This window comes from Carassius auratus, chromosome 30 (assembly GCF_003368295.1).
Source record: "Carassius auratus strain Wakin chromosome 30, ASM336829v1, whole genome shotgun sequence".
NCBI lineage: Eukaryota > Metazoa > Chordata > Actinopteri > Cypriniformes > Cyprinidae > Carassius > Carassius auratus.
Genome location: NC_039272.1, coordinates 4,107,665 through 4,130,460, shown reverse-complemented (window position 1 = coordinate 4,130,460; position 22,796 = coordinate 4,107,665). Strand labels below are relative to the sequence as shown.

The 22,796-nt window shown below is 38.0% G+C and overlaps 1 protein-coding gene across 2 annotated transcripts in view; it reads left to right on the top strand.

The window, feature by feature from the left end:
- The window catches only part of LOC113048931 (oxysterol-binding protein 2-like), a 33,572-nt gene that overhangs the window by 5,437 nt on the left and 5,339 nt on the right, over positions 1 to 22,796 (top strand). The window contains exons 1-7 of one of the 2 annotated variants that reach the window (XM_026210902.1): positions 5,292 to 5,711; positions 13,686 to 13,936; positions 20,249 to 20,447; positions 20,602 to 20,725; positions 21,432 to 21,498; positions 22,019 to 22,171; positions 22,485 to 22,730. In XM_026210902.1, coding sequence (XP_026066687.1) covers positions 5,489 to 5,711; positions 13,686 to 13,936; positions 20,249 to 20,447; positions 20,602 to 20,725; positions 21,432 to 21,498; positions 22,019 to 22,171; positions 22,485 to 22,730 — 1,263 coding nt within the window. In that variant the 5' untranslated portion in view covers positions 5,292 to 5,488. Of the gene's footprint in view, positions 1 to 5,291; positions 5,712 to 13,685; positions 13,937 to 20,248; positions 20,448 to 20,601; positions 20,726 to 21,431; positions 21,499 to 22,018; positions 22,172 to 22,484; positions 22,731 to 22,796 lie in introns of those variants that run through there. The other variant, XM_026210903.1, reaches the window with a different exon arrangement.

Below are 22,796 nucleotides of genomic sequence, written 5' to 3'. Positions count from 1 at the left end.
ATTTCAGTATTCGGTACCGATACCAGTGAAAATCCACGGTTCTCTGTACCAATTTCGGTACCAAAGCAAAACACAAAAATATGCTAATTAAACAAAAAATAATGTTTTAGCACTAAAAATAAAACCAATAGCATTCTTTATACTAATTTACAATTATGTTTAAAGTTTTTCTACAAGTTATATAATTATAAAAAACAGTAAACAAGTTCCACCCCAGTTTAATTTGTCTTTTAATTTATGAAATTTAAACATTTTATTTTTGGTAAATAAAGGGGCTTTGATTTTAAAATTAAAACATGGAAGAAATATTGTGATTTATTTCTTTAAAAAATAAAGTTTTATAATTTTTTTCAACAGTAGTAGCAGTATCACATACATTTTACTAAATAATAGTAATATTTCTAGCACAATGCCTTTATGTAAAAATTAACTTTTAGGCCTAATGAATGCATATTTGTCATTTTAACTGAACTTAAGACTGGTGGTGATGCTTAAGATATTTTTGGTCATTGAGGGTTTCTGTAAAAAAAATAGTAATAGATCATATTAATTATTATTAAAAGATAATACTACTACTACTACTAATTCTACTATCATTCTACTATCATTATCCTAATGTATATACAATGCACTATGAATTGTTGAGCTGCTGGGTTCATGAATATTAATCACTTTGTCTGCATTCGGTCGAACTGATTTGCTGAAATCAGAACAGGGATGGTAATAGTTGAGCGTCAGCCAATGAAATTGCCATTTGCGAGTTAGCTCCGCCCACTACCGGAGAAACTGGCATATCTTCTGCTTGTTCGAAAAAGTTGAATAATTCTAAATGAACTCCATTATTTTGACAGGAGAAGACAACAAAGAATAGTTTACATATAGCGTGTCGATTCAGCGTGGTAAGACTCTCTCTTTGCATGTGGGAGAAACAGCGCTATCAGTAAAGCGACGGTGAGTCGTGCGCCTTCACAAAGAGTTTACAGAGAGCATCAACTACAGGTGCGCTGTGTGTCCATTGAGATGAACTGAAAAGTTCAGATCGCTTGATGGAGAGAGAACTCTGAAGCTCAGATGCTAAAATTAATGCAAGCGTCATGTGCTTCAGTCTATGTAGTAAACAAACTCGCACGTCTCTGCCATTTATTAATTCACACAGAGACGCGCAAAACACGGATTCATATTTCAAACAACTTTTGCGGCTTAACATTCACAGATACTGGTCCATATGAAGATTTGATTTGATTAATTCATGCTAACTTTGAAAAATTCCATGACTGGCCATATTAAAATGTAAGTTTCATTTTCATGACTGGATTTTGAGATTCCGTCCTCGTTTTCTGCTTCGCAGAAATCAGAGCAATGAAACGGGTTTGAACGGGACCTCGGTACTACCGGTACTTAAAGAAACCTGTTACCGTCACATTTAAAAAAAAAAATTTGTACTGACTTGCTACCGAAGTACTGGGTCTTTTGACAACACTACACCTGACTATAAGTCGCAGGCCCAGCCAAACTATGAAAAAAAGTGTGAATTATAGTCCGGAAAATACGGTATTTGTTTACTGAGGATTGCATGCAATCATGAAATACAGTATTTTATTTTATTTTTTAATTTGCTATTCGTTGTGGGAAAAAAAATACGAAAAAAGTGTTCGGGCTCTAAATGTAACTACATTTACATTTACAATTAATCATTTAGCAGACGCTTTTATCCAAAGCAACTTACAAATGAGAACAATAGAAGCAATCAGATCAACAAGAGAACAAAAACAGTATACTGTACAAGTGCCACGACAAGTCTCAGTTAGTCTAGTACAGAACGCATTGCCAGGGTTTTTATTTATTTATTTATTTATTTATTATTATATGAAAGACAAGAAAAGAAAGAAAAGTGCTAGTATTAAACTACCGCTTAGGTTTGGTCGGGTCAGGTTCTGGCTTCAGTTTTAAGCCCTATTGACCCCTAACTTGAGTAGAATACTTTTTTTTTTCATTCACGTCTCATTATACTTGTTGAATAGATTAGGGATAAAAACCAAAACAAATACATGAATATTTATTTTCAAATATTATATTAGTCATAGCTTGAAATGCAACACTTGCTGAGAAGAAATTGTATGTGTGTTGGTCTTTGACTTATTTAGATGGAAGCGTCTAATGTTGGAATCTAAAGATGTGCAAAACGATGGTGGTCAGAAGATCATGCATTAATTGCGAAAGGCCTGTCTATGGTGTGTCGTCTGCCCTTCATTCTCTTCATCTTGTACGCTCTTTATTTCTGTTGCCAATTATCAGACTGAGTCACTGTGGCTGTTAGTCTTCAGCACAGGAACTCAGTGCTGGTAAGTGCTGGTCTGAAATGGCTGCGTAGGGAGAAGCTGAAAAAGTCTCCTCTTTATCAGCATGGAAATAAAAACTATCATTTGATTAGGGGCTAAAAATGACTTAAAAAGGGTGGGCGCAAACACTTTCACGTGTCAGAAGTGGTTATTGTGTGTGTGCGTGTGTGTGTGTGTGTGTGTGTGTGTGTTAGTACACAGTACACACACATTACTGATGGTGACCTTGCGGTGCAGCAATAATGTAATGGTGTATTGCACAGTGGCAGGCGATTATTCTAGTGTTTCTTTGTGTGTGTGTGTGTGTGTGTGTGTGTGTGTGTGTGTGTGTGTGTGTGTGTGTGTGTGTGTGTGTGTGTGTGTGTGTGTGTGTGTGTGTGTGTGTGTGTGAGATGTGTATTGTTAGATTGTGTGGTGTGTCAGGTGAGGTGCCTGTGCCGTGCTTCTAAACACTTCAGATGCATGTGTAAACTGTGCTGTTCAGTCAGCAGCGCTGTGTGAAAGCTGGGACTAAAGCAGTGATGTGCAATGTGGTGTGTGTGTGTGTGTGTGTGTGTGTGTGTGTGTGTGTGTGTGTGTGTGAGAGAGTGATTGTTACAACACATCAGTGACCTTGCCCTGCTTTAAACATTCAGAGCATTGCAGCGGTCACACAGCGCTGCTGGGACTGAACAGAGTGCAGTCTTCTCAGCGATCATTTTCTGGACAGAGTGTGTGTGTGTGTGTTTCTGAATTCAGGAGAGCGGTCTCTATATTTTCTTCCCAGCAGAGGTCCAGAAAAATACTTTTTTGAAATGGCTATACATTTCCATCTGGGCATTAGGACTACTTTGTTTAAATAAAATAAATCTAAAGTAAAAAAATAATTGTGAATTGGTGAACTGACAAGCTCCGCAAATCCATGTTCATTATCAGCTAACAATTTGTCGTTAACAACAGCTCTGTGTAGTAACAGCTGCTCTATGTGAAATCACGTTATACTCTATGTGAAATCACGTTATAAATACTGCTGATTAGATAACGGCTTTACTAACGAGATGCGCATTAATCTTCGGCCGATATATAATGTGCATCCCTACCATTTATATTTTTGGCTTAAAATAAGTAACAAAACTAAAAAACAATGTACATAATCATCATAACATTATTTTCATGAGCATAAAACATGAACTAGTTTCCTATTTGAGGACCCCTGTTCTTATACGTTCTATATCTGTACTAGGTACTGTTAGAATAATGATCAAATAGACTCTGATGAATAGAAACTTCAAAAGAACAGCATTTATTGCAAATAGAATTGTCTAATGCAGTGAAAATGACACCTCCCGGTTAGTCATAATCCGTGTACAAATGTCTAATAATTTGACATCATCAATATTAAAATAGTATAGTATAGGATTATTTCAGTCTTTGTTAATATTATTACAGTTTTATGAATTTAATCATTTATATTCTTATAGTGTTTCAAAATTGAATGTGTTATTGGGCCCTATTTTAACGATCTGAAACGCAAGTGTCAAAGCGTGAAGCGCAAGTAAGTTTGTGGGCGGGTCTCGGCACTGTTGCTATTTTCCCGGCGGGATAAAGGGCTCTTGCGCCAGGCGCAAATCTAAAATGGGTTGGTCTGAAGTAGCTTCATTATTCACATTCCCTTTAAAAGCAGGTGCGCAAGTTCCATTATGGATTGCTATTATTATGGCGTATTTACCAGGTGCACGACAGGAGCGGTTCATAGCCGAGGAGACTGATGTTCTTGTAAGAGCAGTGAAAGACAGAGAAGTTGTTTTGTATGGGGATGGGAGAAACCCACCCAAAATAGCGTCGGTTAAACAGGCCTGGGAGGAAATAGCCACAATTGTTTCATCGATTTTTTTTTTCCTGGTTCTTGACGGACAAACCAATTTGTCAGATGTCCTTATATACATATATGTCTTGCCACTATTGGGCAAACAGGTCTGATCCTTAATTACTACAATTAGCCTGAATAATTTGTAAGCTAGATTTATGCCTATTTTTTCACATCTTCGTGGCACACCACAATGATTTCTGTCATCTCATGTGTTAATTTTTTTTAGTGTAACAATTTATGATTTGCAGAAATAACTGTTGCATCTGTGTAGATTATATGAGCAAAGTGTATGGTCAAGCATGCGCCCTTAAAATAGCATAATGAACAACGCGCAACGCGCCACTGACTTTAGACTAGGTTTTTTCTGGTCAGTGGCGCAATTGTTTAATGGAACAGCAAAATAGCACCAGGGATTGTTTGCGCCGGAACACGCCTCCTTTTTTTGCGCTGAACCGCCCAGGGAGCGCAAGTTCATTCACTAGTTTAGCAACGTGCTTCTGTGGAGGGAAAAGCACGCTTTGCGCAGGTGCAAAATAGGAATGACACATGCGTCGGTGTACAAAGTCAATTGCGCTGGGTGCAAGATAGGGCCCATAGTGTTTTGGTGAAATGTATTTAAAAAGTAGCAAAATGAAACTATAGGTTTCCTAGAGCTGGTCTAACATGGCCTTTATGTTACAAAAAGAAGAAAAGAAACAGCTGAAATTTGTTCAGTTTTACTAAAAATCAACCCCTGTGTAAAAGTTCCTGTAATTGAAGAAACATGTTATTCTCATCACTAAACTCAGGATAGCCATTGCAAGTGGTGTGTGTGTGTGTGTGAAAGCAAGGACAGAAGGTGTGTTCAGTGGTCTATACAGTCAAGACAGCAGTGTACTGCAGACTACTTGTGTCCCTCCCTCCCTCCCCCCTCCCTCCCCTCGCTCTGTCCTACTCTACACTGCATTAAGCTGTGCACGAGGAGAGGAATGCCAATATGCTGCGCTATCAGTGTGTGTGCGTACGCGTTCTGAAGGTGAGGCGGGATTGCGAGGATGTGAAATCAAGGCCGTTAAGGTCTATAATTGCACTGGCTCTAGAGAGAAGGGTTTGCTCTAGAAGGGCGAGCGTGTGTGCATGCGCACGCTTGTGTGATGCCGGATGAGAAGACTCAGCAGTGTGGCCGCTTCCCCCTGCACTCAGCCAGCTGATATAGTAGTCCGGCATACTTCCTGTGCAGCGGTTGGTTGCGTAAGTGTATGCGAGCGTGTGAGGAGTGGAGAGGAGGGAAAGAGGAGCGGCAGGCCTGTAGAGTGGTGGAATGAAGAGTGGAGCATGCTGGGGGCCGGGAACGGTGCGCTCCTTCTGCAGCTCGGGCTGCCTGAACCGCTTCAGCCAGGGTCAGTGCGCTCCCGCCGGAGGAAGAGGAGGAAGAGATGACACTTCCTCATCTTTATCGCATGCTCCTGCTCCTCTCGCTCTTGTACGGGCCCCGACTCGCTCCTATTCGTTCTGTCATCTCCTGAACCTCACCTGCCTCAGAGGTAGGATATGACCGATAAAACTCTGCTGTGTTCTGCTTTGATCAATGTCTATGATTTTGATCTCCTGGGATTCTTGTAAGGAAGTGTGTGGTCAGCACTTCCTCTCCCAGCCTCATTTTGGTGTCCAGAGGTTGATTGATGTGTCCAAGCACACTGTAATGCCCATGATGTTACTGACATAGCTGTGGAGCTTGACTTTCTCTGAATCGCTCTCTGAATTGTAGTTGTGCGTAGATTGAAATGTTGCTGTCAGTAGTGTGATTGTGAATAAGCTCTTCTGTAGTACAGGACAAATATTCAGTCATGGCGTCAGTTTGTAGGACAGCCCGGCTAGTTGTCTTTGAGAGTTTGTAATAATAGAGATTTTAGATTTGTGAATAAAATAAGGTTTGTGGTTAAAAATTGACCAAAAAAAAAAAAACATGCTGTCATACATCAGACATGAATTTTGAAACTGTTGTGTGCTTCAGAAACATAAGTTGCTACATAGCAAAATGCGATCCTTCAGAAATCATTCTAATATGCTGAGTTGACAATCATGCAGAATGATGACAGAATTATTATTATTGAACTACTATTTATGAACCATTATTTTAAATGGACAGTTCAGCAGTTTTTTCAATGAGGAAGTTTGACACTTTTGAATTTTGGACATAGAGGAGTGTCTGGGCCATGTTTCCTGATTAGTATTTTACCTTTCTCTCTCTCTCTGGTCATTTATGGTCCTTAAGTTATTGCATCATTAACAGAGTTGCTGTGCTCTACGTTTTATGTGTGAGAGAGTCTTGTGGGTCAGAGTGACATTGAAATGAAGGATACATTTCCTCCACTCATACAATGGCATACAGGAGAGTATATGCAAACATCGGTAACCCACTTAGGACATTATTGCGTAATTCAGTTCATGTGGTGATACCCATTTCTAACATGATTGAGACACAGGCTCTGTGTCCATCTGTGACTATAATGTGCAAAACAAGCATGCAGATTGTAATCTGTGACTGTACATACGGTTCTGTGAGTGTGTGAACTGATTCTGGTTGACACTTGTCACTGTGATAATCTTTGCTCTGATTTTGAACTGAAAATAAAGCACTTGTCTCCTGCATGTCCTCCACACAAAAATCAATAATGCAGTTATACAGCAGCCTGTTTATTTAGTCAATAACCTTCATATGTTTTTAGAAAACACCACTTGTCAGCTTTTTAAGCTATAAATACATACTCATTTTTCTCTGCCTGTTGTAAGTTGGATATGAAGGTGAAAGATGTTAATTGTGGTGGAGTTTGCAGTATGTTGACACAGTTTTACAGTATGACAAATCAGTTACGCCAAAGTGTTTAGCTAGGATTAAATAAATGCATTGATGCATCTCAGGTGAATTATCAACATCTTTTGCATTTACTATTGGCAGACAATTTTAAGTCGTAGAAACGTTTTCAAAAGTTGCTTTAAAAGAGTCATTTCAGCTAAACTGTAACTAAAATATCTTGAATCGTGTATGTTTTATATTTGGTTTCTATTCTGCAGTTTAAATAATAACCATGTTTTTTGCTTCATTAGACAGCACATTTCTATGAAATATTCATGACTTTGACTGTTCAGGAATTTAACATGATAGCTGGGATCCCCAGCAGTGGTGTGCCAGTCCTTATATAAAGCATTACGTCGATGAATTACCATGCTTTGAAATCAGTGCATCACCTCCATTCTCATTTATTCTGAGTGATATAATAAGAAGCTCTCAAAAATCTCCATTGCAGAGAGAAGCAGCACCCCCTTTAGAAGGAGTTTTACCATCTTCTGACCATATGTGCTGCTGCTACAGAACAGAGCTTGGTGTCAAACCTTCAAAAGTACTTTTTTATGAATCACATTTGTTGGGGCCTAACCCTTGATTTCTGTTCTAACAGGAGCTGATCTGTAAATAATACTGTTTGACTGAAAGTAGAAATGACAGTGATTAATCCTTAGTCCTTAATCAGGTTTACCGATTTGTCAATCAAGATATGGCCGAGACTGTCTAGTGTCACTCTCTCATTATCCTTAATGGATCTGATGCCACTTGAGGGATGTTGAATCTTGCAAAACAGCTGCGAGGAAAAGGGCACTCCAGCACCTGTTTTTCTCAGTACATTTAAATGCACATTTATGCATTTAGCAGATGCTTTTATTCAATACAAAATAATTATGTAGAAGATTACGTAGCACTGCAATGAGCAGAATGCCATTTTCAATCTGTTCTAACCACTAAAGAGTCTATCAAACAAACAGAATTACATTAGAACTACAGTATGCCTCCCTGGAATAGAGTCCATAGGCGAGGAAAGATTGGCATGTCACCACTGATTGTGACAAACTCTCCTGATGCATGATTGAGAAAATTCCTAACAACTGCATCACTTGCCTGCTACAGAAACTGTATTTTAATTTTGTGCAACTGAAGAAGGTGGTGAAGACAAGGTAGTCCATCACATCACCCAGCATCCATGACATATATTCAGATAGATGACTTAAGATGACCGGATCATTCGCATCACCCTTAGGCATCTCAGTTTGTTGCCTTTACAATCTGAGAAACAGAAGTGGCAAAATGGCTATTGTGCAACTTCTACCCACAGGCAATAAACATTCATCCTCACTGCTGTAAATCAATGACAGCAACCAACTTTACAAAAATCTTGTTTTTTAATGTTCTAGTATGGCTGTTGTTTTTATTCTATTCAACAGTATTATTCACATGATAGGTTAAAGGCCCCGTTCTTCGTGATCCCATGTTTTAAACTTTAGTAAGTCTGTAATGTTGTTGTTGTTGTTGTTAGAGTATAAATAATATCTGTAAATTCTAAAGCTCAAAGTTCAATGCCAAGCGATATATGTTATTTAACAGAATTCGCCTGCAACAAATGACCCGTTTGGACTAAATCCCTTTAGTTCCTGCAGTAATGATTTCACTAAAACAGTTTTTTGACTAACCTCCGCCCACATGAATACACAAAAAGGGGGGCGTGGTCTTGTTATTTTCATCTCGGAGTCCAATCACCTTTGTTTGGGCTTCCCAGGGAAGCTGTACTTCGAGATCAATGGTTACAATTTATGTTTAACTCTGTTCCCGAAAATTATAATCCACTTGTAAAACTATGTGCAGCACATTTAGCTGAGGACAGCTTCCTCAATCCCAATCAGTTTAATGCCGGATTCACACAAAGATTATTCTTGAAAGATGGAGCAGTTCCCTCTGGAGAAGGCATTGTTTATGGACCACAACCGGTAAGTGTATTTTATTATTTACGTTGGTGCATTTAAAGGTTTCTGTAACTTATTACACAAAGGGCAACACTGTTTAGCTTTGTTAACTAGATGGTAGGGCTATGCAAAAAAACAAATGCGTTTTTTATCACGTCAGTAAAAACGCTCCTGTGACTATAAGTACATCTCCAGCACGTGCGTTCAGATCAGGATTGCCAGGTTTTCAAAACAAATCCTGCCCACTTGCTTCAAAAAACTACTCCAAAACTAGTTCAGGAGGGCAGCCTGCGCTTAGCTGCTGTCACATCACAACACAGGAACCGCTGGCACAATCAGAACTCGATACGTATTTCTGAAGGAGGGACTTTATAGAACAAGGAAGTCATCAGCCCGTTTTTATGGCAGTGAAAACAGGGGTATACAGATAGGTGAATTGTGTGAAAAATACTGTGTTTTTTTACACGCGAAACATGAACACGTTATATTGCACACTGTAAACACAATCAAAGCTTCAAAAAAGCACGAAAAACGGGATCTTTAACTCTTTTTGCTTGCTTCTATATATTATTAATTTTGACACCAAAAAATTACTTATTGCTTCTTTATAGCTTATAGTATTATATTTTTATTATACATATTTTTTTTAATACATTGCACCTACTGTTTGCCATTATATTGCCTCAGTCATTGTCTGTTACCTCCTAATAACTCTTTTATTCATTTAATAAATTTTTTGTGAGTAATTTTTATGATCATTTCCAGCAGGGAGACATAATCTGTAGATTTCTATATGATTGAATTTGTTGTTGAGGTGATATACATTAGTTTTATATGTTTGATAGACTCTGGCTGGAGAATATTAAACACTGCCATCTGCTCATTGCAGTGCTACATAATCTATATCTGCATCATCACGTTTCAACTGCAGCACGTCCATCTGATCTGGCGGTTCATGTGTTGATGTTTCCTGCCTTCTGCAGCTTTTATCCTTCAAACAGATGAAAGCTGGTGGGATTGTATCCATAGATCCTTAATAAGTAATCATACAAGTTGATGCACACTTGGTGTGCTTTCTAAAAGGGTTTGGCAGTTAGGAAATTCTCCTTTGACATGCACTTTGTATGGATTTTTATTTTTACATATTGGAGTAGCATTTGAGCATTTAGTTTACCCCACCTTCTTACATGAGATCTTAGAAATTATTTTTAATCTTTTGAGTAAAACTTGAAAACTGATTTAAATCCTATGTGAATGTGAAATATTGCTGGCAGTGGCGTTACTACAGTAAATCTGGAATTATGAAACCAGCTTATACATTTATTAATTAGTATATTTATTAGAAGTAATACCTTTGTCAGATTTACTACCACATTATTGCAGGCTGGTATTTGTGCTCCTTGACATATTCACCATACATCATACTTAGTTTAATGTTCCTGTTTCAGGCATACAGTTGAGCTTGGGAAAATGTAAGGGCAAACATACATAGTGGGGTTCCTACTAAAGTACCATTTGATATAATAGTTGTTCTATAATTTGTTGTTGAGATACATTTTAGATTGTAAATAAGACAGATGGTGGCAGAAAGATTTGTATGTGTTTGCATTTGTGCATTCTGTGTGTGCAGTTTAATGACTGTGATATATATCTAGAAACAGACCTCTACACTGATGCCTTCCAGCAGGTTAAGGCCTGTAAGTGTTATAAAGGTCCCATACTGAGAATCTGCTGTGGAAATGAGCTGTAATCTTCCTATAGCAGCTGCACATTACCCCCAGACCTTCATCAGCAGCTCTTCTAAAGCTGAAAGGTGACAGGGTGTAAACTACTCTTAATGTAAAGCTGTGTGGGTTTTTTTTTTCTGGCTAAATGTTTGCTCAAGATTAAACCCAACAGAGGAATGGAAAGATATGTTCTGGAATGAAATCCTAGTGTGCTTTATACTGTGCAGTATAATGTATATTGCATATAATTAGTATATGAAATAATATGCAACAATAACATGCGCTAATGGACATTTTATTTACAGCAATTATATATTTATGAATATGCATCACATAAATATATGCATATGTATGTATATGTATGCATGATCCAGATATACCACACACACATTCAAATTTACATACTGTGCACAATATAGGCCTATGCACTGCATGGAAAGTGCTTATTATGGTAATATTGTTAGTAACACAGAGTCACACAGCTCACAAATATGTGATGTAAGTGCAGAGTCAGCCAATGTGTGAGTGTGTGTGTGTGTGTGTCTGTGTGTTAGTGGCTAATGGAAATAGATAGAAGAAGAAGCTCTACAAAAGGACGATTTGATTGTCAGCGTTTAGACTCTCAAGATGTCATTCTTTTGCTGTTTAAATTAAAACAATCACAGTCAATAACAGTCTCAAGGACAGTGGCTGATAAACCAGCACAACAATTAACCGAGAAGCAGGAGAGACCTTTTAATGCATAATAATTATCTGGTATTAAGTCATAGAAGACTCTCGTTTAGTTAGCATGTAGCTGAACTTTCTACAGGAAATGGCCTAAAGTGACCCTCTTTCTTCTCCTCAGTGTTTGCTATCTGCCCATGTTGTTGTTGAGTCATGAGAAGGTTAATGTGTTCAGTCTCGGAACAGTTTGCTGACGGCTGCTCTGCTCTCTGCTGAGGAGGGACGAACACAGTCAAATCAATCTCACCCTTGCCCCGCTCTGCTGCTCTGGATGAGGTTGCCATGTCCTCTTTTCTCACACGCACTATGACATGTCTGTTTTCCAAATGATCTTTTTGTGTTTGTTGTTGTCAGAGATGAGAAACAGTATCATTTCTTTGAGAAATTGTTTTCTAAGTACATTGTGGTGTAATAAACGTGTCTGTCTCATAGCATCCATGTTCCATGATCCTGTCATATGGCCTCAACTCAGCTTCAGGATCTCATCTCTGCCCTGATGCGTTTTCATGTCCATGTCAATGGACTTTAATGATGGCAGCCGTGAAACCGTGCAAAGTGAACACATTTCAGCATCCAAATTATTTATCATTTATTTTTAGCACGTCCTATCATCTAGAAAATGTTTATAGCCTAGACGTCACAAGTGATGCTGGTGACCAGTAAAGTCACACTATGGCACTTAGTGAGCTTTTTGGGCTTTTTTTTAGCTATTGAAATGAATGCAGTATCATAAAAGCTAAAGTTTTTGGTCTACAAAGGAATACTGTAGCTTTGAAGAAAGGGATGGAGGTGTTTTTCAATAGCCAAGTCTATTTCCAGATCTGAGACCAATTGAAATGTTGTTTGGAACTTGCGTGCATACATGCAAAAAAGTGCATCCTCCAATAGAGAGCAGTGCTTTAAGTGGGCCGGTACGCACCGGTACTCAGTACCGCCACTTCCAAATATAGCTCTTGAGCAAACCGCCACCTCTCCGTGTGCCCAGAACGTGCTTTTAGCGTACCGGTACGCTCATTTGGACAGCTGTTTTAATAGAGGATTTAATCTTTTACCTGCACTGCCGATTTAATGCAAGCTTCCTAATTCATCCCACCGAGAGCAGAAAGTACATTACCCAATTCCCCATTCACCCAAGTTATACAAGAGAATAGCGCATGGGTCGCTTTTCCCACTGTTAAGTGTCAACAACTCAACGTTGCCGGAGAAGGGGTGTGAAACTCGCTGTCTGACACCTCACCAAGTCTGAAAGATATCACAGCAGGTCAGACTCAAGCTAATGAAGTAATGCAGCTCTTTCAGGTAGGGTGACCAGACGTCCCGAAAAATATATATAATAGAGTTATAATATAGTTATAATATAGTTAGAGCTATATAGTTAGAGCTATAATAGAGTACCGGCACCTCTTTTGGGCCACTTAAAGCACTGATAGAGAGGTTGGCGTGATTTTTGTAGGCCAACAATGTTAGCATTAAATTGGGTCCCTTGGCAAAAAGCCAATTGACTTTATTGATTATTGCAGAAAATTGAATCCTGAATACAATCGGCTGACATAACAATCTAAAGTTAAGCAATAAACAAATTACATCACTGCATGACTTCAGTGCACCAACTTTTATGTCATATACTTTAAAATATAAAAATTTAGCTTGTGTTAACCACAGACCTTCAGGTATTTAAACAGTAACCCTAACCCATTGAAGTTCACAAATGCTGACTTATTTTTGAGGTTTTAAGAACAAAGTGCTTATAGCCTACTTAACCCACCACAGAAGACAATTGACAAAACATTTTCTTTTGTCAAAATACAAATTTATTTTGGTGTAAAACATCATTGAATTGCTTGAAATGATATTTGTTTCTGCTTCTTCAGTTCTCACCCTATATATTATCAACAGAAGAGTCTTGTCAGTGTGTTCTCCAGTATGACTTAATTAGGAAACCCAGTTTTATCTGAGACATCCAGGTTTATTGACAGGTAATATTTTGTGAGAAGTAACTATCTCTTAAAACTGTCCACCATCTTTGTGTGTGTGTGTGTGTTGATTTGGATGTTTGTGCTATGTTTGCAAAAGCTGTAATATTGACTGGGTGCTTGCTGTTAGGGCCTCAGCCACCTGTAAAATCAGTATTAATTAATGAGAGAAATTAGGAGGAGCTGTGGTCAAAAAAACAGCTGGAAAACACATTGTGTGGACATTGTGTGTTTTTTTTCCTGTTTTAAAGGAATAGTTCACCCAATAATGAAATTTGCTCCCATCCCTCTCTCTGTTTAGATGACTCTGCGGACGAGGAGCCCACCACTCAGTCAGACCAAAGTGAGATCCAGGGTACTCTCAAGACTCTGGCCAGTAAGTTGGATGACTTGAGCACGTGCAATGATCTGATAGCCAAGCATGGTGCGGCTCTGCAGCGGTCTCTGAGTGAGCTCGAGACCTTACGTGTGCCTCTGGAGGGAGGAGAGAAAATCAAGGCTGTCAACGAGAGAGCCACCCTCTTTCGCATCACTTCCAATGCTATGATCAATGTAAGTAGAACTGACTTTCTGTTATTACACAATATGAGTTGGGTCAGGTTTCAGTTTTTAAATAAACTAATAGTCTTATTCAGCAGGGTTTCAGTAAAGACCTAAACTGATAAAAAAGATTTCTTGTTCAAACAAATGCTGTCAGGAATTCCTGTTGAACTTGAGTATCCTGAAAGAAATATTTCTTGAGTTCCCAATCAGCATATTACAATGGTTTCTGAAGGATCATGTGACACTGAAGACTGGAGTAATGGGCATTACAGGAATACATGAATAAATGTTAAAATATATTCAAATATAAAACTTGTAATAATTTTGTTTTCTTTTGTAATAATAATTCACAATATTACTATTTTTACTGTGTTTTTGATCTGACTGTAGCCTTGGTGAACATAACTGACTTAAAAAAAAAAAAGTCTTTCAGTTTAGTATATGTTATTAAAATGTGTATATTGACAATATAACAACCAATAAGATTGCTTGATTTTAAAAACATTTTATTCTTGGAGCTGGAGAAATTTGTCCCCTTTTTATGAAACAATGGGCCCTATTTTAACGATCTAAATGCACAGTGTAAAGCCCATGGCGCAGGTGCACTCAGGGTGTGTCCAAATCCACGTGTGCTATTTTAACGATGGAAAAATTATTGACTAACCCGGGTGCATGGTGTAAAGGGGTTGTCCCTATTCTGTTAATCAGTAATGAGTGTTTTTTGGGCTTAATGTGCAATAAACCAATCAGAGTCTCATCTTCCATTCCCTTTAAGAGCCAGTTGCGCTCGTGCCATGATGGATTTGCTATTTACACGGCGGAATTTGGCAAGCGCAAGACAGAACATGTCTCCGAGATGAAACAGAACTGCTCGTGTGCGAGCAAATAGATTCCTAATTCTGATACGTGATGACTATCCATTATGACATGGAGGCATTTTTAGATTTAATTAGCCTACAAAAAATTCTTATGAAATGCAATCCTTTAATTTTTTATATTTGGCAGGTTTGTGTGCTGCCGTGCGTCCCTGTGTTTAATAAGCAGCGTGTACGCACGTTGCGGACCCGCCTATACTAACTCGCTCTTTAAATAACAAAGAAAAAACATTGCGCAGATTTTAGACCAGGTTTGAGTTGGTCTATGGCGCAGTCTATTTTCAGCTCCTTAAAATAGCAATTTGCCTGAACACACCTCTTTTTTAGACCAAACCGCTCATTGGCATCAAAAGCATTTGCTAATTAAACGACATGACGATGGATGGGAAAATGCGAACGGCGCCAGACTGAAACTAGCAAACACACTTGCGCTGTGCCTTGCGTCGCATTGCGCCGGGTGTGTGATAGGGCCCAATGAGTCTAAGCACTGTCTGACTTTGTTCAAATTAAGAATTGTCTTTAGTCATCTAGACAGTGTACTCCTCTGTCCTTAGTGCTATGGTCAATATGAATAAGCAATGTTCAGAAATAATGGCTGGAAAGAATGTGGTTCATTTATCACAATGGACAATTTGGAATCTTACCCAACCATACTTCATCAAACACACTCATTTCTGAAACAAGCTCCAGAACAGAATACAACAGCAGCTTTAGTTTGAATCTTTTTCAGAGAAAATCCCCATCTGTCTCTGTTTTTCAAATTTGATGTTCAGTGTCACTCTAAAGGCAAATGTTGTTTCAGATACAAAGATAGTTTTGATAGATGATAAATGGATCAGAGCTAGTTAGATAGGTTGAGCCTCCACTGACATGATCAATACAGGTCTAGGAATAGCTCTCAGTTTTGCGGATGTCCTCTGAGTCTTTGATTTCCTAAATCAAACTCTGGATAGGTATCACTACTCACTGTCATGGAAGTCAATATTAGAGGTGATTTTGTCTCGTGTGTTCCATTTCTACTTTGACAAACTGAATTCATCTTAGGTGAATGCAATTTCATGCTGTTTATTTGGATTTGTTTGGATTTCGATAGGATTTTGTATTGACTGGTTCATATTCATTGAATATGCATCGACTGCATCATAATTGGGATTGTTGGTACACAACTTGAATACAATCCTCAGTTTTCACAGCGAGGTGTACATTACAGGTAACTTATTCTGGCAAAGCAGTGACCATTTTAGCAAAAAATATTCAACTACATTTTTGAAACCCATTAAAATAGGCATACTTTTTAAGTAAAATGTGTAATATGTATTGATAAACAAAGTGAAATTGAAAATTTCCATGTACATTTAGTTCATGTTAAAAATGTGATCACACTGTCCACACTGTGAGCATCTCACTCAAAAATCACCAAAGAGTTTCTATATTTCTCCTATTTAAAACTCGACTCTTGACTCTCGAGATGCTAACGGTCTAATCAGATTCAATTCATTATGCTAAGCTAAGCTAAAAGTGCTACCACCAGACCTGGAGATCGGCTGAATGCAATCGAAAACAGTAAAACTCAACTGTTTAACTCTGGGGGAGTTGGAAAATGAGCCTATTTTCAAAAAGTGGAGTGTTAAAGTGGAGTGTTCCTTTAAGTGTCCAAATAGTTTTTGAGCTGCTGTGTTTGTTTAGAAGAATCGTTTCACAAAACCAAAGTAATTTATAAGGGAAACTCTATCTAGATTCTTGACATGTTAAAATATTATTGGGAATCTCACAGAATTTCACATCTTTCAATTTTACACACTGAATCACATGGCTCTCCCTCCTCCTCAGCAATTTAAATGGCATTTCTCAGATATGTGGATGTATGACACACACTCTTTCCTCTAAGCTCTTCCCGAAGTCACGAGCAGTTGGGGCCCAGGGCCTCACTCAGCATAAAAAAAAAAAGTGGAAGTCTGCATATGTTAAAGGTGAGGAGCTGTAGTTTCATAAATGTGTGAGGAAGCCACAGTCACATGCTAAGCGTAGCACAGAGGATCCTCTCTCACAGCAGAGCTCTGGACACAGTGCTGACAGGAGTCAGGTAAGGGCTGGTTTGTTGCTTTGTTTGTGGACTTTAAGGTCAAAGAGTGGGATGCAAAAACCTATACTATTGCTTTTGAACTATGTTCTGTACAAGGTCCAAAATTGGCACCTGCAAAGCACCAAATTTAAATAAAAATGGGCTTTGTGAGTAAAAAATCTTGTGAGTTGTAGTGCTTTCAAACGATTAACCGTGATTAATCACATCCAAAATAAAAGTTTTTGTGTACATAATATGTGTGTGTATTGTGTATATTTATTATATAAATATACACACACACAGAAAATAATTTAGAGAATATTTACATAATTTACATGTATATATTTATATTCATATAATTTAAATCATATATAAATATATTTAATATACAAATGTAAAAACTATTTCTGGAATATATACATGCATGTGTCTGTTTGTATTTATATATACATAATAAATATACACCGTACACACACACATATTATGTACACAAAAACTTCTCTTTTGGATGCAATTAATCACGATTAATGGTTTGACCGCAGTAGTGAGTTGGCTTGAGACTTTATTAGGGAATGTAACATAATACCTACTTTAAGTCAAAAAGATAAATGTCTTTCTGATACTTGCCGATGTAAAATGGCCATTTTGTTATAAATTGAGCTCAGTTATCTTTGTCAGTGTGGTTCCTGATAAATCCGGCAGACTGGGGTCAGTCAGATGAGTCGTGTCATTGTGCCTCCAGATGAGACTAGGGAGATGGACAAAGAAACATTGATCAAGAGAGAGAAGAAGAAGAGAGTACAGAGACCCAGAGGCAGTGACACTGTAAAAGACGTGATTGGTTGTGACTGCGAGCTGTCTTAGTGATTCTGTGGCTGTACTGTAGTCTCAGTTATTAACGTGATTGATGAGCTCTGATGAGAGACATGCTCTCATGGAAACTGTGTTAGATTACAGAAGCTATTTTTAGTGAAACCTATGTGTGGTGTGGGTTATTATTTTTAATAATGAGCAAGAAACATGCTGTTCGGCATACATTGCACTATATGCAGTGAAGAAATTGCTAGGTTTTCAGTTTTCAATGTTATGGAATGAGAACACGGAATAATTGAATTGGGATGAATAATGACACTGTATTGTCTTATGCAATTATGACTGAATTTATTCTTATCTAATTGAATAATTTTGCAGCATTGAGACTGTTTCTTCTGTTTATTACTGAAATGCTGGTTCGAAGCGATCTATATTGTATAAAGCTCTATATAAATAAATGTTACTTGACTACAGAAAGAAAAAAGCTCTTTAAAATCTCACTTCTTTCTCCTCAATAACAAAATGAAATAGAGAGCAAAAGGAGACGTAGTGTATAGAAATCATCTGAGCCAAATCAATCCGAACCATGAATGTGAACTCCAAAAAAGTCTAATGAGGTGTGAAAGAGCAATAACATTTTCCTGTGGGTACGAGCATGTGACTGTTTTGTGTCCGTGTTACTGACCAAGAGTAACCTCTCTTAGATGATTATATTACTCAATGCTGCTAAACTAAAAAAAAAGCACGACTCAGCTCATAGACAGTCTGTATGTTTGCATGTTTCTGAACGTGCTCTGGCCATCAGATTTACTCTTTCACTTCTGCTTTGAGTTGAACCAGAGCTACGACTCGTGATTGATGTCATCAGATCTTTTCAGCATTTTTGTCATAGACATATCAAATAGAATTTCTTAGAAGTTGTGAAGCATTTCACAGACATTTCGATAAGAACAATTAACAAAAGGAGAGAAAACTAGAAGAAAGGTGGAGGAAGAGGAAGGCATTAGGGACCAGTTTTATGTGGAAACAGGTGAATTCATGTGTGGTGCCTACGGCAGGAGGACAGATAAGATCCCTAGAGAATTGAGAGCCGGGATTATCGTGATGGAGATAGCGAGGGAAAACAGAGACGACGAGGATGTGGAGGGATATGGTGTTAACCTCCATATACAGTATATTACTGTACAATATATATATTTAATGACTGAAATATGATGTATATAGGTGTAAATCCCACACATCATGAATCGCATAATCTTTAACAAATTTTGAATATGACAATAATGTCATTTAAAAGTTTTACAAGAAATTATGAATGTGTTTAATTTCATTGTAAATCTCGTTTTACATAACATTTGTTTATTTAAAATCTTTTAATTAAAAAAGAAAATATTTTAAAGGATTATTTGTTTCTGTTGGTCTTTTTTTATATATATTTTTATTATTTTTTATATTTTTTTAAAACATTCAGAAGCTCTGTAGTGAATGTGGTTACATTGTCTAGTTTTGATTCATTAAAGAAACCCATGCGGTTTGTTCCTCTGATCCAAACATGAATGACTGTTGATGCTTCGTCCCACCCTGTGCCCAGATTGGTTCAATCTTTCATCTACCCAACCAATTAAATGCTTTTGGGCTTCTTTGGAACTTTGAAATTTTTTTCAAAGGCAAAGTGAAAGTATTCGTGCACATACAAACGAACATAAAATAACTCATGCACAGCAGAAGACATGACGAATAACTTTGGCATGACACAAACCAAAAACAAGGAAGAAACAGCACTACATATAGCATAAAGCATTTGAATTTAGGCGACATCCTGGTAGAATCGATATTGACGGGGATACCAGGTCCAGTGAGTAGTATCTGTTATCGGTGTTATACTACAGTATGTTAATAATTCTTATATAGTTTGCAAAGATCATTTGCACTATTTGTTCAGTTGCACTCAGTATATTCTTTCTCATTTTGAGTGTAGTTTGTGAAAATCATTCAGACTGTTTGTGTTGTTTGTTGCATGTGAGAATTCACTGTTGTTCACACTACTTGCTACACTGTTTGCATTTGTTGTTCATGTTCAGATTTTCTGAAAAAAAGTTGCTTTTGATTCAGTGATCACTCCCTCAGATATATATTATCAGTACATAAAATAGACCTGTTATTCACTGAAAGATGGCTTGAATAATATTGTAATAAATTGCTATTACTTGCATGGGTAAGTTAGATTTAGACTAATTTATTTTCGAAGTGTAAAACATCCAAGTATTATCATCAGGAGTTTGTTTGTGTTCACAAAAAAATGAGTTTGTCTAGTAAGGTTTTTATGCATTTGGCACTTTTATCCAATGTGACTTATATGTGGTATATACTCAAGGTATATGATCTCAGTTCATGCACTCCCAGGGAATCAAACCCGCCACTTAACATCATGCTCTTCTGTTTCATCTGTGACTGAATCAAAATTCTCCATGGAGGTTTCTCCCCTGGTCTAAATGTCACTTATATACATTGTTCCTGAAGCTTCTGTGTTTGTGTTGATGTGTAGTCCCTGTTTTGTACATTCCTGCACAGGCGTGTCGAGATTTCTTGGAGCTTGCAGAGAGCCACAGCCGCAGATGGCAGCGAGTTCTTCAGCATGAGCGAGAGCAGCGCACACACCTGGAGGAGACCATTGAGCAACTAGCCAAGCAGCACAACAACCTGGAACGAGCCTGGAGAGAGGCCCCCGCGCACGCTGTCAACACACCCGATACACCCACCACCAACACGGGTGAGACACGCCACCCCTACAGCAGCATGATCATTCATAAATCAATATTATAGAAGTGAATGAGCTCAGTTATGAGACATGGCATGATGGCAAAGCAGCACGACTGCTGTAATGGTACAGTTGTGCCTGTTTTTGACTACGTGTGTGTGCACAGGAGTGAGTGAAAGGCCCAGGAAAGAGGAAGCGAGTGATGAAGATGAGGATACGGAGTATTTTGATGCCATGGAAGACTCACCTGCTTTTATAACAGTGACTGCCACGGACCCCTCTCACCACAGGTTAGCTTCATCCCCTCTTAACCCCAAAATGAAAGTCATACATTTTTCAACAATATTAGTGTAAATAAATTATGACAGAATTAGAAAAATAGTCGTTCAAAAATGTAATGCAGACATTTTATTAATAATGAACTCTAAACACATTTCTTAAGTCAATTTCACTACCTGCTGATAAACGGTACACCAAAAGTCATTCATTTCCAATAGAAAGTAGAAAGGGAGCTGCATGGAGTTTCGACCATATGAATGCGCATAATCTTTGGATCTGATTTATTCTTCGATTGCATTTAAATACTTGAACTCGACCAAATATAAATTGATATCATTTATAAAATACTTATTATATAAAATTTATAACATATTTTATAATTCTGAAATAATTATTTTATAGATTATTACTTAAGTATTTATTTTGAATAGCTCTAAAAACGAGCTGTGCTTTTCATTCAAATGTATATAAATTCATGCAATCACTATTCATCCATTACAGTTGTGAATACTGTAAGTGGAGGATAAAATTTTTGGTATTTATTTATTCATTTATCTATTTTTATTTTTAATCTGGTCCTAGTAAGAGGCTCTTGTTCACTGGTTGACTCCTGATAGCTTCATTCCATCAGTCAAACACAATGTCACACATTTATTCTGCTTATTTGCCTGTATCTCATCCTCTTACTGTGTCTCTCTCTCTGTCCTGTCTGTGCAGACGTTCTCAGAGTAATCTCAGTAGTGCTAGTGGAGGACAGCCCAGTGACTGCAACCAGGAAGACAATGTGAGTGTGACATGAAACAAGAGCTGAAAACAAAGCCTATATACACTAGGATCCAAAAAAACAACAATGAAAATCTCAGATTTAAATCTAATTTAAAATGGCAACAAACAAAGTGCTAAGGCATTCTGAAATCCTAAAAATCATTTGTCACAAGGACCTGAAACTCACTTCATATTTAAAATGAAGAGGAAGCATTTTCGTTAGTGGCCTCAGACTTTTGGACCCCACTGTATTTCTTGAATGTTTCCTCAGGCGGTCTGTGTTCATCATCGACTCTCACAGCTGTTGTTCATCTCAATTAACCAAATCTTAATTAACTGATATCTGCTCCCCTCGTTTCATCTTTCTCTCGGTGACTCACTCTCTGAGACAGATGGAGCATCAGTCAGCTGTCAGTGTTTATGCATTACGTTCCTCAAGGGCGCTCGGGGCCCTTCAAATAATGTCTTTCAGAACAGAAACATTTCATACATTTCAGATGTTTTTTTAATACAAACACTCTTGTCTGTGTCTTTTTTAGTGTTCTGTGAGCAGTAATGAATTTTCAGGGAAAGAGCTGCAGCCTCACAGGAAGAGGCGGACCCAGATCCCAGAGAAGCCCAACTATTCGCTCAATCTGTGGAGCATCATGAAGAATTGCATTGGCAAAGAACTCTCTAAGATCCCAATGCCTGTAAGTGATATCACACATTGGGCAAATGGTCCTAAGTGCAATATTAGAATCAGTGCATTGCTGTTCTTTGAGAACAGGAAGCAAAAGGTGCCCAGATTGTATATCATTTGCATGTACAATACTGTTCAAAAGTGTGAAGTCAGTGAGTTTTTTTTTCATTCATGCATTACAAAAATTACAGTATAGACATTTATAAATGTTGTAATAAGATTTCTATTTAAACAGATTTGAACGAATTTATCACCATTCTCACAAAAATATTAAGCAGCACCTCTGTTATCAAAAAGGTCACTTCCACTGTGCTTGTGTCCAGGTGAACTTCAACGAGCCCCTGTCCATGCTGCAGCGCTTGACGGAGGATTTGGAGTACCACGAGCTGCTGGATAAGGCGGCGCGCTGTGAGAACTCTCTGGAGCAGATGTGTCTGGTCGCAGCCTTCTCCGTCTCTTCATACTCCACCACAGTGCACCGGACAGCCAAGCCCTTCAACCCTCTCCTGGGAGAGACCTACGAACTGGACCGCCTGGAAGAATTCGGCTATCGTTCCCTCTGTGAACAGGTCTGTATTAAGAGTCAAAAGGTCTATGGCAACATATGAGGAAAGCTATCCGTTAGGATAACAGGG